Here is a 17,259-nt window from a genome sequence, read left to right as displayed (position 1 = left end):
GTTGAAACTAAAAAAGCATGAATGTGTTTTTCAAAGAGTCTGTTTTACAGCCAATAGTGTGAGACCTTCAGGAAACCTCAGCCAATCAGATTGGTTGGTTGTCCAACGTAAACAAAGTATTTTTTTTTTTTTTTGTTCTCCCCATTTTGTGCATGTCAAGGTTCACAGATTATATTTTTAAGAAGTGTCTGGTTTTTAAATGCCAACTTTGCTTTTATTTATTATTATTGCAAAAGTCTTTTTTGAAAGCCAACTGAACTAAAATTTATTCTGTATCATTTTACTTTGTTCTAAGGAAGGTTTGATTAATGTCTCCTTTAGTACATATGTTTAGTAGAATAAATATGATCCTTTTTTAATAATATTTAGTCTTGGTAGTCTTTAATGTTAATACTGTAAAATTAAGTTTTAAGTGGTTGTAATAAATTTTCCAATTTGTTGCAATGAAGGGAATGTGAGTGATGATGTGTAGAAGATCAGACAGATAATGAGGGGAAAGGTTATGAACGGCCTTGAACGTAAACAGGATTTTAAATTGAATTCTGAATGTGACAGGAAGTTGGTGAAGTTGTAAAATTGGAGTGACGTGATCAAATGAGGCCGTTTTGGTAATGATGCGAGCAGCAGAGTTTTGAACCAGTTGAAGTTTACGGATAGATTCATGAGGCAGAACAACCAGGACAGAATTATAGAAATGACTCTGGACCAGAATGGGAGCAGAGAGCAGGGAGAGGGATGGACTGAGTCCGTTAATATTACAGAGGTGGAAGTGAGCAGACCGGATAATATTATTAATATGAGAGAGAAAAGAGAAAGTACTGTCAAGAACAACATGTTTAACCTGTTGGTTGGAGAAACCGGAGAACTGTCAATTGTGAGGGGAAAGTTGTTTGACTTTAGAAAGAGAAGATTTAGTGCCAATGAGTAGAAACTCTGTTTTATCACTGTTTAATTTGAGGAAGTTTGATGCAAACCAGGATTTTATTTAACCTAAACAGGAAGTGAGAGAAGAAGAATCTGGTGCAGTGGATAAGAAAAGCTGGGTGTCATCGGCAAAACAGTGGAAGTGGACGTTAAATTTACAGAAGATATTGCCAAGGGGGAGAAGGTAGATGATGAAAAGAAGGAGTCCCAGGACAGAGCCCTGGGGCACACCTGAAACCACAGAGGATAAATAGGATTTTAATTATTTAAGTTGGATGAACTGAGTGCAGCCAGAGAGATATGACTGAAGCAAAGCGAGGGATATGTGTGTGTGTGTGTGTGTGTGTGTGTGTGTGTGTGTGTGTGTGTGTGCGTTTGTTTGTAATACCTTGTGGGGACGATTTTCCTGACATATACTACGTTGTGGGGACCAATCGCTCCTCGTGGGGACCGGAGCCTGGTCCCCACGAGGGGAAACCCTGTTTTTGGGTCAGGGGTCAGAGTTAGGGCTAAGGTATGAATTGAGTTTTGGTTAGGGTTAGGGTTAGGTATGTGATGGTTAGGGTTAGGAAAAGGGTAAAGGTAAGGTTTAGGCTGTAGAAATGAATGGAAGTCAATGGAAAGTCCCCACAAAGATAGCAAAACAAACATGTGTGTGTGTGTGTGTGTGTGTGTGTGTGTGTGTATGCGTTCGTTCGTGCGCATGCGTGTGAGATACCAATGGAAGAGAGTCTGTGGAGCAGGACTGATGGTATTGAACGCTACTCAGACATCAAGGAGAACGAGAAGAGAAAGTAAACCTGAATCTGCTGCCATGAGGAGAGTGTTTTTCATTTATTAGGTTTATTTGATAGGGACAGACACATATCTGATAGGTATTTTTCTCGAACCTTCGTAAAAGAAACACAGACAACGTATATGAATTTTATGGCCAAGCTTTTGCAAAAGGAGAAGACTCAGCAAACTGCTCCTCTGAGCCGTTCAGTGAGCGTTCTTAAGACCTTTGGTTACAGATTTGTCTTTTATTATCAAGCAAAAAGAGGGAGGATAGGTAAGGAAGACAGCAGAGACAAAATATTACTGCACAGAGACAGTTTCTAAGATAGGGAGTATTCCAGTTGATAAGGAGGCACCTGTGGAAACGTAATTTAAGGTCTGGGAAACACACAGTTAACTGTTTCACATGAAGACGAACAGGCAGATGGGGCCCCCAGGTCAGTTTATACACACAGAAGGAAGAGAACACTTTAAACTGAAAATCACAATAATCTATAGACTGAATGCTGATTAACTATTGATTAACATTAGACTGAATATGAACTAAAGTAATAACAAAATGATAATACCAAAAAATCTCTAACAATATCGACATAGACAAACTGAGCAGAACAGCAGTCCCATGTTTGCGTCACAGTGCAGTAGCAACAGCTAATTTGCAGCACTTGACCCTAGATAGGCTTTTAAACGGTAGCTCTTAAAACTAGTAAAAATTGAAGTAATAATCATTTAAAATGGCACAATGTAATGTTGATAACATATACACAAACAGTGAATCATAAAACAATTAAGTATCGATACAGTTCTGTTTTTGATGTAACCAGATTTTTGTTTGTTTTTTAAACATACTGAAACTGGTTACAGACTTTAAATCAACTGGATTTAAAGTTAGATGTTAGTGATTCTGTGACTGGATGTGTTCATACAGACGGTTCTTGGTTAAATGGAGATGGAGCTGAGAGGAAACTGTTTTTTCTAGGATTTTGGAGATGAAAGGAAGGTTAGAAATAGAGCGGAAATTATTGAAATTATTTGGACCCAATCCAGGTTTTTTAAGGATAGGAGTAACAACTGCAATTTTGAAGGTAGTAGGAACGATTCCAGATGAAAGAGACGAGTGGATGATGGCAGAAACAACTGGGAGAAGGGAAAAAAATCTCTGTTAGCAAAAAATGCCCTTGAACAAAAACTAAACATAACATTGAAGGTACTGGTTGTCCTTCCTGTCAGATCTTCATACTACCAAAGTGGAAATAAGAACTACATTCAGCCAAAAGAGTACAGATTATGAAGTCTGTATACTATATTGTCCTTCAATAATCATGAGACTTAGACAGAGAAGATGGACATATCTGACTACCTGATGCAATAGTTCACTCCTCCTTTACCCAAGGAAATGAGGAAGGGAGGGTCAGTGGAGAGAACCAGAGTTGAGTCTTTTTTCATCCAGTGTCATGAATACAAAGAGAAAAAGGCAGGAAGAAACGATAAAGCCAATAAATTAAAATCAGGTCAATAATTTTCATTTATCATTCGATTATTTGATTTATTGTTACAAGCCAATTCATCTGTTTTTGTTTTTTTAACAGGAGAATCAGAGAAGAAGTAGACCCACCAGTCCTGATTCTCCATGAATGATGAGACCACCATTATGCATCAGCAGCAGAACATTATGACCACCAACCTCAGACTGAGGTAAATTCAGGATAAATAAACTACAAACTACAACCATCCAGTCAGCCATCTTGGATTCAAATGAACATTTATGTGGAAAACTGAAGATCTGACAGGAAGGAAAACCAGAACCTTCAAGATCTGCAAACATTTCTCACTGGTTTCTGTGGTTAATGTTTCTGGGAGCTCATATCCAGATTACTGGTCTGTATGGGTTTCAGTGGTTCTGATGCTGACGGAACTACAACCTGATAGAAACCAATAAAAAATATCAGAACCAGATCAGCTGCTGAACCCAAATTAGAGAAATTAAATCCAGACAGGAAACAGCAAAGTGGAGCCACTGGATGGATGGAAGAGACCAGAATAAAACTAAAACAATAAACCAGTGAGATCTACTGGGAGGACTGGTAAGAAATGAGTTGCTGGAACCAGAACCTGAAGTTCTGATCCAGAACCAACGACCAGCTGAGGTCACCAGGGATCAGTTAGAGAGAAGAATGGACCAGAACCAATAAGCTCTGAGGCTGATCAGCAGCTTCCAGAGAGACTGGAGAGGAAGAAGAGCAGAGAGAGGAAGAGGAGCAGAGAGAGGAAGGTGACCTTACCGAGCAGGAGGACCATCATCATCATCATCATCATCATCTTAATCATCATCATCATCATCATCATCATCATCAATCTCCTCTTCTCAGAACAAACAGAGAGGCTTCCATCAGATCCCAGCACTTGACCATCTCCGACACCAGATCACCGTTTCTACTGGAACCAGCAGAGACACACAGAGGGGGAGGTCTGGTAAACTGGGAAACGGACCTGGGTGGAGCACAGAGGGGGAAATGGATGAACTACAGCACAGGGAAATTAGTTTACAACTGTTTTTGTTCTGGTTTTTAGGTTAAACACCAGAGGATTCACACAAAGAGTCCCTGCTGCAAGAACACTGATATTCATCTTGATTTTGTATTTTTGGAATTGGAGCAGCTCTAGTGTGGTCCAGATCCAAAAAAGGGCTGAAATCGCTCTTTATTGAAGTTTTAACAGTTATCTGAAGATAACAAAAAATTTGGTGGACTCGCCTTCTAGTCATTTCCCGAATTGGAAGCTGTAATTGGAAACCAACTTCAGCTTCATGGACCAAAATAAATTTAAATACAAAATTCTGACTTAAAAAAAGCTACAAAAAAAAGAACTAAATTGGACTAAAAATGAGTGTGCCTGGTCTAGATAGTCTAGTCACATGCCTTGGAAGCTATTGAAGAAAACATATTATTTAATATTAAATTTACTTAAAATATTGAATATGACTTAAAAATTTAATAAAGAATAATGTGTCTAGTGTAATAACATGAATTACAACTTTTTTGTGTCAGTGAGGCAAGACAATTATTTATATTTGTGTTTGATTCGGAAATTTATTATTGTCCTCGTTCCAAGCGCTTAAGGAGGGAGCGATAGAGAATGGCTGGCCGAAATTAGTGTTCATAAATCAGATCAACCTTGAGCTAAACGCTGCTTACTCTGCGGAGTGCAAATATGCAATATCCAACTAAAAACTACCTCCACTGTGGTAAAAAGTTGTCACTCATGCCCTGAATTACTGTGCATAGCTGTTGACTAAGGTGTGGGTTATATGGAACAACGTTGTGACCAAAGTCGGCTATATATATAGTGATGTAACATTCACGAAAGATCCGGTTCTCCTGGATGGATCTTTACTAAGTCCTATAGATACTGAAGCCTCACTGAGAGCTGTTCTTTGTTCTTGTGATGCTCTGGTACATTGCAGTAGCTATTGTTTTATTTCATTAAAATAGATATATATTTAATTGGTGAATAAATTAAACTAGAACGTAAGAACACAGAGCATGTTCATTGCTCTTTGACTGTTTTCGTCATCTGTCGTGGTGGCAGACATTGCAGCAGCATGAGAACAGTCACGGTGCTCCTTCTGCTTGGTTACTTCTTGCTTGTTGTCCCTTGGACAGTGTTCATAGTTGAGCGTTTACCATTAATGCATTGTCTTAATTACTATGTTTAATGGTGCAGAAAGTTGTGGTTTCTGGCATGGGGAATATGGGCAACCACCCAGGGAGTCTCCATGCCCTGGGTGGAGATAATGCCCAGGGCGTTATCTCCATGGATTGTGGCACAGAGATGGAAGCAAAGCAGAATTAAGAGTTTGAATTGATAATGATATTGGTTAAATTTATGTCAGCTCTAAGTATTTAATATCTAGGTCTTTTTATGGGAATGTGGATATTTTGGCTCAATTTGAGAAGCAATTTTGATAGATGCACTTATTATGATTACTTATTATTGTGTCATGTAGCGCGAGGCGCTGGTCTTGGTCTTGATTTGGTCTCGGGTTCGGTGGTCTTGACTACAACTCTGCTAAGTGGCTCCTTGGTTGCAAGTCCTCCCCCCACCCACCCTCTTTCCATCCCCTTTCTGTTGGATTTCTTTCAAAATAAAAGTGACTAGTCACAAAAAAAAGTGAAGTTCATGCTATGTTAGGACAGGAGACAAGATGTTTCCATCCCTGAAATTATGATGCATAGAATCACATATCTAAGATTAAGCTATGTTACAGAGTAAACACAATAAAAACATGCTTTATCTGTGGTATTGTTCATTAAAATGACACATTTCTGATGTATTAAAATTAAATACGATGGGTACACTTAATGATATTTTATTAGTGATTAGGTAATGCATTCAGCAAGTACTTTTAATACTTGAGTATTTTTAAAAGCCAGTACTCTTTTACTTTTACTTAAGTAAAAATGTTAATGTGGTACTTTTACTAGAGTACATTTTTGTCTGTGTATTTGTACTTTCATTTAAGTACATTTTTTGAGTACTTTCTCCACCACTGCCGAGGCCTTGATGGGTTCATCAGTTAGAAAGGCACCAGAGAGCTGAGAGAGACACGGAGCGGCAACACTTCCCTCTATTAACAAGTCAGAGAGTTATTTTCATCCTCCGCTCAAAATGGACAAGTACAAATGATGCTGAAGTCAGAAGAGTTCAACTACAGTTCTCATGAGCCTCTACAGGAAGTGACAAAGGCTGAAGGAAAACGTTCTGACCTCATTCCCTTAAAGCCTGAAAACAAATGAATAAAAATTATTTAAACGCTTCAAATCAGGAGTATTCCACTATTACTGCATCGTTTCTGCTAGTAGGTCTGATTAGAAACTTGGATTTTTCTAATAGCAGAAACAATAAGTTGCAAATGAAGCCTGTTCGTGTTGCTGCACATCCTGAGCCGGTCAATTGTTTTACAATTTGGATTAAAATTAATGTTTCTACATTTTATGTAAATATTTTGTCATGATAACAAAACTTTCATCATCAATTCCCCCCAAAAAGAACTCTTTGGATGTTGAATTTACTAAAGCAGCATCATGAATAAAAAAGGTTGAACTTAGTTTATAATATTATAACCAATTTATGTTTGATTTTAGTTTGATCATCTGAAACATTTAAGAATAAAAAACAAAGTGTAGAACAAGAGCAGCAACATAATATCTAACCGCCTCATGATCTCAGACGTAAAAAACTACAAACATGTCTGCTTCTTATCAGTAAACATGGCTGTCTACTGATAAGTTTTATGGTTCAGTTGTAACCGAAACCTCCACAGCAACCTTTGTTTTGACAGACATCAGAGTAACTTTGTTCACCACAGAACCAGAAGCAATCAAAACAAACACATTTATTGATGCTGACACCAAACGATGTAAACAGAGCTGCAGGGACAGGAAGTTCTGATTCTTTTCTCTTCATAGAGCGAAAAACTCACTGAGCTCCAGTGAAGTTTCAGTAAAAAGTGATTTTACCTTCAACTCCGAGAGACTTGATTTAATTCACTCGTTCTTCAGAGCTTCTCTTCTCTTCCTGCTATCAGTGAAGAATGAGACTCAGGAGCTTCTCCCTCCCTCACTTACAGGAAACCACTTTTCTCTGGGGAGCACCATGTTGCAGCAAACAGGAAGCGGCGGGAACAGACCAGATGTCAGACCCATACCTTATTTGGAACCCCAACTCCCCCGAACTGGAGCCTCCCAGCAACCAAGGCGCTCAAACTTCTACAAATACAAATTTGAATCTAGGTCGATTTTTTAAAAACATATTTATTGAATTTTATAACAAAAAAAGAACAAGTGGTAGTGATACATTTGACATAAGATTCACATTAAACAACTTAGTCCCCAAAGTAAACAAATATGAATAATAAAGAAAACAATAAAACAACTCAACAGTACATATATCAGAAAGCAAAAACAGAGAAATAAAGAAAAAAAAAACACACACAAAAAGATTCAGCTATCTGCACTGTTCTCTTAATCTCCGTTGTAGTGTTTCAGAAACTTGGTCAACGGTGTCAAATTTCTCTCCCTTTCCTCTGACAACATAAGTGAGTCGGTCCAGAGCCATGCATGACGTCATCTCCTTTACCAACATGTAGTTTGACAATGTGTCCAATTTTTTCCAGTGAAGAGATATTAATCTCCTGGCCTGCAGGAGTCCAAAGTTAATCAACTGTCTGGAACTAAAAACACAGTTCTCTGGATAAATACCTAAAACACACATTTTAGCCTCAGCAGGTACATTCACTCCAACAATCTTTGACAAAGTTTATGTAACTGAGTTTGGACACACACAGTGAAAAGGAGTACCCCTTCATACCAAACACTTACTGCAGCTATCTGGGATGTTAGGTCCCCAGCGGTTCAGTTTGACTGGAGTCATGCAAGTTCTTATCAACCAATTGTATTGGAGGAGTTTCGTACTTGTATTAATTGACTGCTTTTGGGCTTTTAAGCATGCAGTTTCCCAGTCTGCCACTTGTATCTCTTCTTGAAAGTCAGATCTCCATGCATCCAATCTGCAGTGGATTCCTCATCATGCATTAGAAAGGCTGCATAAAATAAAGAAATGTGACCTCTCCTCTAGATTTTCTAGTACAATATTTTCTAGGTATGACAGTGGTGGTTTGGTTTCAATCTGTTTGTGTTTTGACATAATTAAATGTTTAATTTGTAAATACTAATAAAAGTGTTTCTTTGAGATGCTATATATTTGGCAAAGCTGCTCAAATGTAAGAAGCCTGTCATCCTTATGAAGATCTGCCAGTTTCTGTACACCTTTATTTGCCCAGAATCTAGGTAGATTTTTCATGTGATCTTAAGTGAGTCTCAAACTCAGAATCATCAGACCCAAAGGAAAGACTCAATTATAGAGACAACCAAGTTACTGCCAACTAAGGCACTCGAACTGCTACAAAACCACTTGGTAGGTTTTTCATGTGATCTTTTAAAACCTTCCCATAAGTGGGTCTTAAACCCATGTGGCGGGAGCAGTGTGATAAGAATTGGGAACTTAAGTTTAAAAATACTATTTTAATAATTAGTTGCAACAACTCCACTAAAAGTTACCTTCAAGGCACACAGACCCGCTACAGATGAGGCTTGAGACAATCTCACAATGTAACAATTTTTATTTATTCTATAATTGTTTGTTTAATCAAAATACTAGTCTAAAACCACTCACACATTAAAAGTCAGTGTTAGCGCAACTCAGGGACGGGAGTGCAATTTGGGGTAGTGTCCTAAAAGAAAAGAAACACAGCAAACGAAACAAGGCAAAACAAAAGAAAATCGTGCACCAAACCAAAAGGAGTACCACCACCCGGAAAGTCCACCACCAACACCACGAGCTGGCCGTTCCTGTCAAAAAAACAAAGAAGAGAGACATTCAAATTACAAACAATACAATTATACAGTTCAGCCCACAATCAAGCAGCAATAGTCCAAATTAAGAGTCTGTCCGGGGAGAAACCGATCCGCTGTAGCAGACGCCACTCAGAGCGGCAGTAGAAAGATAGTCCGAGCTGATCACCAATCAGCCCAAATTAGCCACACTGGACGAGTGGTAGGAGCCAGCTGTACGCCGACCAGGATGGCGGGCATGAAGCCAGCAAACAGGACGACAGGTAGGCAGTCGACAGGTTATCCAGTTGACAGGCGGACCGTCGGTCGGGGACAACCAGAACAGCGGGCAAACAGCCGGCCAAGGACAAACAGCAGCGGCTATCAAAAATAAATGTTAGAAATGGAATCTAAAAGCATCCAAACTCCAGCACTTCACCTACCACTGAGCTCTTTATGTAGTGCCTCTAAAAGGAAGGAGGAAACGTGGAGCTTGTACAGGCGGCGGCGATCAGAGTGTCGTTAAGCGCATCGTTTGCGCGCACGCATTAATTTGCAGCTGTTATACAGAAAATGTAACTAAATCACAAGTAATAAGTTTGCTTGAGAGAGGTGAAGCCTGCCTTACCTAGCGTGCCGCACCAGCAAACGCCGAGGTCTGAACCGGAAGGAAAACAACGTCATGTCAACCAGGTGAGGGAGGGCCCTTTATATACAGGCAGCCAGCGCCACAACCAATTAGATTCAAGCACTTGTGTGGTGCGTTCAAAGGCCACAGGGCATACTGCCACATTCCACCCCCCCAAACTGCATCGACGCCCCGACGATGATCCCACTTAACACCAAGGTCGAAATACAGCAGACATGGTACTAGATGAAGGCGTTTCTCTCACTGCTGGTCTTGGAAGATGATGGAGATTATGGTGCTGGCCAGCCGTTGATCGTGCCGATCTACGCACAGACACCTCGCTGGGCCCAGACTCTGCTGCCGGTACAACTGCTAATGAGGTAGGTTGATTCACAGTCACACCAGAGGGAGCCACAGCAGCAGGAGAAGGAGCCACAGCAGGAGGTGGGACAGGCGGTACCTGCTCCTGAGGCCATGGCCTCAAGAACAAATCACCCTCCAAAGACAGCTCGCCCTCTGAAATGGAGTGATGTTCAGAAGGTGCACCTTCAACAGGAACTGAATTAGGTGCATCAGCACCAATCAGGACCTTCAGCAAAGAGCGATGTACCCTCCTTACCCTGGTCTGGTCATGAACTGGTGCCACTGAATACACTACACCACCCTCTCTTGGGACTTGAATAACCACATGCGTCACTGAACTCCACAAATCCTGAGTTTTCTGACGACCTTTACTCCCCAAATTTCGGATCAACACAAACTGGCCCTCCTTAAGAGGAGCTTCTCTAACGTTTTTATCATAATTAGCTTTTCTGCGTCCTGCAGACATCCTTAGTTTTTCTCTAGCACCCTCAAATGCTATATGCAAGCGAGTCTGATGTTCTTTGACCCACTCATGAACAGTTCCTGCAACTGGATTTTGAACTCTTCCCAACAAAAAGTCAACTGGAAGACGTGGTTCTTGACCGAATATTAAAAAAAATGGTGACTCACCAGTTGATTGATGAGGGGTGGTGTTATATGCATAAAGCAACTGGGGCAAACAGACACTCCAGTCTCGTTTCCGGGACGTGGGCAAAGTTCTCAACAAGTTGTGAAGTGTTCTATTAAAACGTTCACATTGCCCGTTACCAGCTGGATGGTAAGGTGTGGTACGAGATTTAATGATACCATACAAACTACAAAGCTGCTGGATAAGAGTGCTTTCAAAGTTGCGGCCCTGGTCTGAATGGATGCGTGCTGGTACTCCAAATTTTGCAAACCATTCAGTGACCAGGACCTGCGCTACAGTGGAGGCGCGCTGATCCCTGGTTGGGACTGCCAATGTATATTTGGAAAACACATCAGTCATCACCAATACATTTTCTAGCCCAGATGGAGTTGGCTCTAACAAAGTAAAATCAATGGCCAAAATTTCATTGGGTTTTGATGCCAGCAAATGGCCCATGAAGCCACGAGCAGGTGGTTGGCTATCCTTAGCAACCTGGCACCGCTCGCAGGTTTTACACCAATCTGCTACCTCTTGTGACATACCTGGCCAATAGCAGCGAGATCGTAGCAACGCCAAGGTCCTTTCCACCCCCTGATGCCCATGCTCCTGATGGACTTGAGTCATGATGTCCTTGGTCAGGGACTTCGGCAGGAGAAGTTGGTGCACTTCCCCACCACCATCTGGGCGAAACACTCGCCGATACATTAGACCATCCAACTCAGCCAGGCGATCCCACTGGTTGAGCAATGCAAGAGCAGATTGTGAAAGCCTTTGCCGCTCAGTACGATTTGGCCGCTCTTTTCTCTGCCAAAAGACAAGAACTTCCTGAAGTACCGGATCAGCCTGCTGGAGGACCTGGAGATCACCAGGAGCAAGAGAGGGAAAGACAGTTACAGAGGATTGCGTGGTTTGTGTTTGCTCACTCTGCACAGCTAGCTGTAATGGCTGAGGCACAAGAGTACCTGAAACCAAAGAAGTCACTTCCGATGGAGCCGGCCAAGGCTGACGAGACAAAGCATCAGCATTTTGATTGGACTTAGCAGGTCGATACTTTAACTCAAAGTTAAAAGAAGCAAGCTGGGCTGCCCAGCGCTGCTCCACTGCTCCAAGCTTAGCCGAATCCAAGTGGCTCAGAGGATTATTGTCTGTATAAACAATACACCTGTGGCCCAAAAGGTAATCTCTAAATTTTTCTGTCATTGCCCATTTAAGGCCCAACAGCTCCAGTTTCATCGAGCTGTAATTTGACATATTTCGCTCGCTAGGTCTTAACCCGCGGCTAGCAAAAGCAATGGGTCTTATCTTGCCCTCTTGTTCTTGTGACAAGACCGCTCCCAAACCACTATGGCTTGCATCCACCTCTAGAATGAAAGGGAGGGAAAAATCTGCGTAAGCAAGGACTGGAGCAGATGTGAGCTTGGTTTTAATGGCCTCAAAACTCTGTTGACACTCCTCAGTCCAGGCTCTGACAATACTCTGGGCAGCCTTCTTTTTAGACTCTTTACTAGTAAGCTCCGCTGCTCTACGATGCAAGGGGGCAGCCATCTTAGCAAACCCTTCTACAAACCTACGGTAGTAGCTAGCGAATCCCAAAAAGGAACGCAACTCGGTGGCCGTGGTGGGCACAGGCCAATTTGCTACCACCTCAATTTTAGTGGGGTCAGTGGCTACTCCCTGGTCAGAAATTACATGACCCAGGTAGTTCACCTTCTGCTGGAAAAAGCGGCACTTACTGAGCTTAGCTTTAAGGCCCTCTTTCTGAAGCCGTCCTAACACCACGTCCAACCTCTCAAGATGTTGCTGCACAGAGGATGAAAACACAACAATGTCATCTAAATACAGCAAGAGGGATTGGCATTGCTGGTCACCAAAAATGCGCTGCATCAAGCGTTGGAATGTGCTCGGAGCATTGCATAGGCCGAAAGGCATGCGATTCCACTCAAAAAGCCCAAACGGTGTACAAAAAGCGGTTTTATGGCGATCGCTTGCTGTGACCGGAACCTGATTATACCCACTGGCCAAGTCCATAGTGGAAAACCACCGGGCCCCTGTCAGAGCATCAAGAGACTCCTCGATACGAGGGAGTGGAAAAGCGTCCTTCCGTGTCTTGATGTTAAGTTGACGATAATCAACACAGAGCCTAATACTACCATCCTTTTTGCGAACAATCACAATTGGTGACGCATAGGGGCTGGAGCTTTCCCTGATGACATTTGCTGCCAAAAGCTGATTTATGTGCTCCTTCACAAGTTCATACTCCGATGGAGGAATTCGACGGTATCGCTGCCGAACAGGAGCGTCATCAAGAAGGGGAATGTCATGGCTGATCAGGTTGGTGCAACCCAAGTCCTGATCATTAGTGGCAAACACAGAAGTGTATTTACCCAACAAGGCTCGCACCCGACCCTGTTCCTCCTCTGACAAAGATGATAAATCAATAGTCTTGATCCCATCTGAGGCAGGAGCAGCAACTGTTTGGGAAGACGCATTTACAAAAAATGGGACTTCAGTTACGCCCGCTGGAAGACTCACCACACCAACACTATTTAAAGTTCCCACAGTGCTACGAGGATAAAGCAATACATCCGTGTTGCCCACATTTACCACTGGGACATAAGCAGTCCCCCGAACAACCTGAACTAAAGCAGGAGATGCTAACAAACCAGCTGGTAAGCCAGACTCTGATGGTTCAAACAAGACAGTGGTGCCTGAGTATTGCTCACAGCAGGTGGTAGGCACAATCTTCATCACACCTCCTGGAATGCGGCAGGCCCTCCTGCCTCGCACCCTAACCTTACTAGGCTGCTTAGGAGTGTGCTGCGTTACAGCTGCATGACATTTCTGTAAGGCATTAACCAAGGGCTTGGGAAATGACACAACAGGGGTTGTATTAAACAGAGCATTGCCATGCTGTCCAAATAGTTCTTGGTAACACTTATTTATGACGTTCATCCCCAACACACCAGGAACTGAAGCTGAACTGCTATCTGGGGGATTTCTCACCACCAACACTCCACAGTGGGGCATCAACTTGCCACACAGTTCAATAGATACTTCCAAATAACCGATATAAGGAATAGGGAGACCATTGGCTGCTTTTAGCTGTAGCCAGTGGCAAGCTCTTAAACGCTCTTCGCCCCAAGGCTCAAAGAATTCAATAAAGAAGCTCTCTGTAATAGTGGACACCATTGAACCAGTGTCAACCAAGCAAGGCACTGTCACTCCAGCCATGTTCACTTCAATATGTGGACAAGAAGCAATTAATTTAGGTACATCTGCTGAACATAAACCACTAGTTGAGCCTATAGATGCCCCACCCGAGCCTTGGCTCTGCAACTCGGTGGGTGCTAGTTTCCCAGAGGCTGACTTCCCTGACGCGATTCTGACAAAGATGACTGACAGAAGGAACCATGCGGCCCCCCACACTCCCTAGCAATATGTCCGGGCTGTTGGCACCGTCGACATATAATAGGCCCTTGACGTGGAGAGCGGCTGCGCCCTTGTGCAGTTTGAAGGAGGGTAATGCTGCGAGTAAGCAGATTAAGCTGCTCCTGTTGCTGTTTTAAGAGCTCTTTTAACTCATTAACCTCTGTTTGAGTGGGGCTAGCAGTAGCTGGTAACCCACCACGCACAGCAAACAGAAAACTGGGTGCTGAAGGCAGAGAATTACTCCGGCCCCGCATACTAGCTGGCAAACCCTCTAATTCCCACCTCATTGCCTCACCTCTGACATCAAGCAGTGTTGCTGCCGGTTTCAGACGAACGTACTGTTTTAGCGCACGACGAAGCGCACCATCAAGGACATATTCTATAAACTGATCACGCAAGAGAACTTCAGCGTTTGGCATGTCCCTAGGGGCCTGTTCTTTTACTTTCTCCATGAGGCTCATCAAAGCAAGGGAGAACTCTTGCAATGTTTCCCCATCTAATTGCTTTCTGGAGAAAAAGGCCTCCTGTAATGCAACATGTGACTCATTACATCCGTAAAGCTCCTTGAGGATAGAAATGATTTTAGCCGGATCCCCTCGTTCCTGACTAGAGCGATATTTGATCTCATCCCTAGCCTCTCCTTCTAAATAGTCATACAAAAAGAAGGCCTGATCTACTGCTGACAAATTTCGTGCCCGCATACACGCCTGCACCTCCTCAACCCACTCGCTCACACTAATCCCCATCCGTCCCCTAAACATAGGACACTTACGATCACGTGGAACAAACACTAACCTGTCCGTTATTTGGGCGGTGGGGGGTGCAGAAGCTGAAGACGGCCCGGCACTGGAGCTAGATGTGGAAGGTGAACGCTCTGCACGCAGCTTCTCATTGTCAGCCTTTAATTGAGCAACCAGGGTCTTCAATTCCAGTAGCTCTTCCTCCATTACTACAAATGACCAGCTCAAAATAAATGAACCGCTGCTGTTTGTCCTTAACACACCAAAAAAATGTCAATACTTGAACATAAATGTCACAAAATGCAGTAAAATAGTGAAAGAGTCTCAGCCTCAAAACTGTAAAAAAATCCTGCCAAAAACAACGCCAAAATGTGGCGGGAGCAGTGTGATAAGAATTGGGAACTTAAGTTTAAATATACTATTTTAATAATTAGTTGCAACAACTCCACTAAAAGTTACCTTCAAGGCACACAGACCCGCTACAGATGAGGCTTGAGACAATCTCACAATGTAACAATTTTTATTTATTCTATAATTGTTTGTTTAATCAAAATACTAGTCTAAAACCACTCACACATTAAAAGTCAGTGTTAGCGCAACTCAGGGACGGGAGTGCAATTTGGGGTAGTGTCCTAAAAGAAAAGAAACACAGCAAACGAAACAAGGCAAAACAAAAGAAAATCGTGCACCAAACCAAAAGGAGTACCACCACCCGGAAAGTCCACCACCAACACCACGAGCTGGCCGTTCCTGTCAAAAAAACAAAGAAGAGAGACATTCAAATTACAAACAATACAATTATACAGTTCAGCCCACAATCAAGCAGCAATAGTCCAAATTAAGAGTCTGTCCGGGGAGAAACCGATCCGCTGTAGCAGACGCCACTCAGAGCGGCAGTAGAAAGATAGTCCGAGCTGATCACCAATCAGCCCAAATTAGCCACACTGGACGAGTGGTAGGAGCCAGCTGTACGCCGACCAGGACGGCGGGCATGAAGCCAGCAAACAGGACGACAGGTAGGCAGTCGACAGGTTATCCAGTTGACAGGCGGACCGTCGGTCGGGGACAACCAGAACAGCGGGCAAACAGCCGGCCAAGGACAAACAGCAGCGGCTATCAAAAATAAATGTTAGAAATGGAATCTAAAAGCATCCAAACTCCAGCACTTCACCTACCACTGAGCTCTTTATGTAGTGCCTCTAAAAGGAAGGAGGAAACGTGGAGCTTGTACAGGCGGCGGCGATCAGAGTGTCGTTAAGCGCATCGTTTGCGCGCACGCATTAATTTGCAGCTGTTATACAGAAAATGTAACTAAATCACAAGTAATAAGTTTGCTTGAGAGAGGTGAAGCCTGCCTTACCTAGCGTGCCGCACCAGCAAACGCCGAGGTCTGAACCGGAAGGAAAACAACGTCATGTCAACCAGGTGAGGGAGGGCCCTTTATATACAGGCAGCCAGCGCCACAACCAATTAGATTCAAGCACTTGTGTGGTGCGTTCAAAGGCCACAGGGCATACTGCCACACCCAGAATGACTGGACCCAAAGCACAGATTCAATTCACAGAGACAACCAAGCACCCAGCAACCACAGCCCTCAAAGTTCAGCTGATACCACAAGGTCGGGTTCATGTGAAATTTTAAAACCAAGCCACAAGCAGGTTTCAAACCCCTGAACTTCAGACACACAGCGTTGTGACAAACAAGACGCTGACAATCCAGAATTTGACATAAAACAAAGGACGAATGAAAAGTAAAAACTTGTCAAGTGAAGTAGAAAATGTGAAGTGAAATCAGGAATACATTTTTCTCCTTAGTTCTTGTTCTAAAGGTGAACATTTTGACTGGTAAATGTTGGACTCTGCCTTTTCCTGCCGAGAGGCGTCATCTCAGATTGGACCTCTGGTTTCTTTTCTCTAGGACGAATCGTTCTTTGAAGATCAAAACACTTAGGTGTTTTATTGGCACCTTTTATTAGGAAGGTTCAAATTATAAACCTACTGAAGCTAAATCTCCAGCTTAATGAGTTCTGGGTAGAAAATATTTATGAACAATATTTGATTTAATTTTAAATATAAATGTATAGATTTTTTTGTTTAGTTTTGGTTTAAGTACACCTGAATGTTTTTTCTTCTCCAGCAAATTAACTTTTTTTGAATCAATACTCCAGTTACTGATTAATCGATTACCAAATTAACTGACTTCTATTTTAATAACTGATTAATCGATTACTAAATTAGCTGACTTTTATTTTGATAACTGATTAATTATCATTTCATTTAGATCTATTTTTCTTGATATTAAACTAAAAACGTGCAAATAAAAACCTCCATATAAGAAAATGTAACATCATCTTTTTGAGGAAGTTTTGTGTTTTCCTTT

At 42.3% G+C, this 17,259-nt stretch overlaps 1 protein-coding gene across 2 annotated transcripts in view; it reads right to left on the bottom strand.

The window, feature by feature from the left end:
- Positions 1 to 17,259, bottom strand: part of LOC106934082 (NACHT, LRR and PYD domains-containing protein 3-like) — a 93,075-nt gene that overhangs the window by 26,405 nt on the left and 49,411 nt on the right. Inside the window, exons 1-2 of one of the 2 annotated variants that reach the window (XM_088003730.1) lie at positions 7,221 to 9,974; positions 3,984 to 4,191 (exon numbers count right to left, since the gene is read on the bottom strand). In XM_088003730.1, the coding sequence (XP_087859856.1) occupies positions 3,984 to 4,053 (70 nt within the window). In that variant the 5' untranslated portion in view covers positions 4,054 to 4,191; positions 7,221 to 9,974. Of the gene's footprint in view, positions 1 to 3,983; positions 4,192 to 7,220; positions 9,975 to 17,259 lie in introns of those variants that run through there. The other variant, XM_088003731.1, reaches the window with a different exon arrangement.

The sequence above is a fragment of the Poecilia mexicana genome, unplaced genomic scaffold, assembly GCF_051168715.1.
Source record: "Poecilia mexicana isolate PSO_F unplaced genomic scaffold, ASM5116871v1 scaffold_2, whole genome shotgun sequence".
NCBI classification, from domain to species: Eukaryota; Metazoa; Chordata; class Actinopteri; order Cyprinodontiformes; family Poeciliidae; genus Poecilia; species Poecilia mexicana.
Note: the sequence above shows the minus strand (reverse complement) of the source record. Positions and strands in the feature narration are given on the sequence as shown.